Source organism: Plectropomus leopardus, unplaced genomic scaffold, assembly GCF_008729295.1.
Source record: "Plectropomus leopardus isolate mb unplaced genomic scaffold, YSFRI_Pleo_2.0 unplaced_scaffold22403, whole genome shotgun sequence".
Lineage (NCBI taxonomy): Eukaryota > Metazoa > Chordata > Actinopteri > Perciformes > Serranidae > Plectropomus > Plectropomus leopardus.
Genome location: NW_024624275.1, coordinates 1,702 through 2,579, shown reverse-complemented (window position 1 = coordinate 2,579; position 878 = coordinate 1,702). Strand labels below are relative to the sequence as shown.

Here is an 878-nt window from a genome sequence, read left to right as displayed (position 1 = left end):
CTGAGGCTCAGATCTCACCTGAGGCTCACAGTCTCACCTGAGACTCAGATCTCACCTGAGGCTCACAGTCTCACCTGAGGCTCACATCTCACCTGAGGCGCAGCGGCCCTTGTTCTGGATGCTGATTGGCTCTTTGCCCTCCCTCTCGGCCTTCAGGTTGGCGCTCTTCAGTGCGCAGCCGCTCCGGTACGTGACCCCGTCGGTGCCGCAGACCTCGTAGTTGGTCTTGCACGCGCACACGCCCAGCTTGCTCTTCTTGTCCTCATTGCTTTTGATGCATTCCAGTCCGGGGCCGCAGCGGCGCGCTGCCGCGCGGCGGCCGCCGCACAGCTCTCCTTCCGCAGCGGCGCACACCGAGCAGCAGCCGCAGGAGTCCAGCTGAGAACCGGCGGGACAGCCGTCCGCCGGGAGAGGAGCGCACTGAGCCGGGTCACACGGTCCGCAGCCCGGACCCGCAGAGACCCGGTCCGAGAGGAGGAGCAGAACCGGAACCAGAGACAGAAAGACGGAGGCAGACTTCATGACGGAGGTCTGATATGAATCGTGACGCGCCTGAATCCGGACTGAGACTGTGAGACTGAGCGCTGATCTGAACCCTGACTGAGACTGTGAGACTCTGAGACCTGATCACTCAGAGCTGCTGCTGCTGACTCCGCCTCACACAGCAGACTGATCCCAGAGCTGCTGTCAGCCGCCACACACTGTTCAACGACTACACCCATAATAACGATAATAATTATAATAATAATGTTAAATAAAACTTTTTTCAGACTGCAAATAGAAAACACAAAATCAACAAACATCGGTTGAGTAGAAAATAAACAAAAAAAAAAACTCCACAAAGCTTTTAAAACCTGTTTTATGTGAAAATCAAACTC

At 55.6% G+C, this 878-nt stretch overlaps 1 protein-coding gene across 1 annotated transcript; it reads right to left on the bottom strand.

The window, feature by feature from the left end:
• Positions 1–92: 92 nt before the first annotated feature.
• Positions 93–633, bottom strand: LOC121965928 (insulin-like growth factor-binding protein 7; the record flags this gene model as incomplete). The annotated part of the gene is made up of 1 exon (XM_042516037.1): positions 93–633. A coding segment is annotated over exon 1 (430 nt), but the record flags the coding sequence as incomplete, so codon positions are not given.
• Between the last annotated feature and the right edge of the window lie 245 nt (positions 634–878).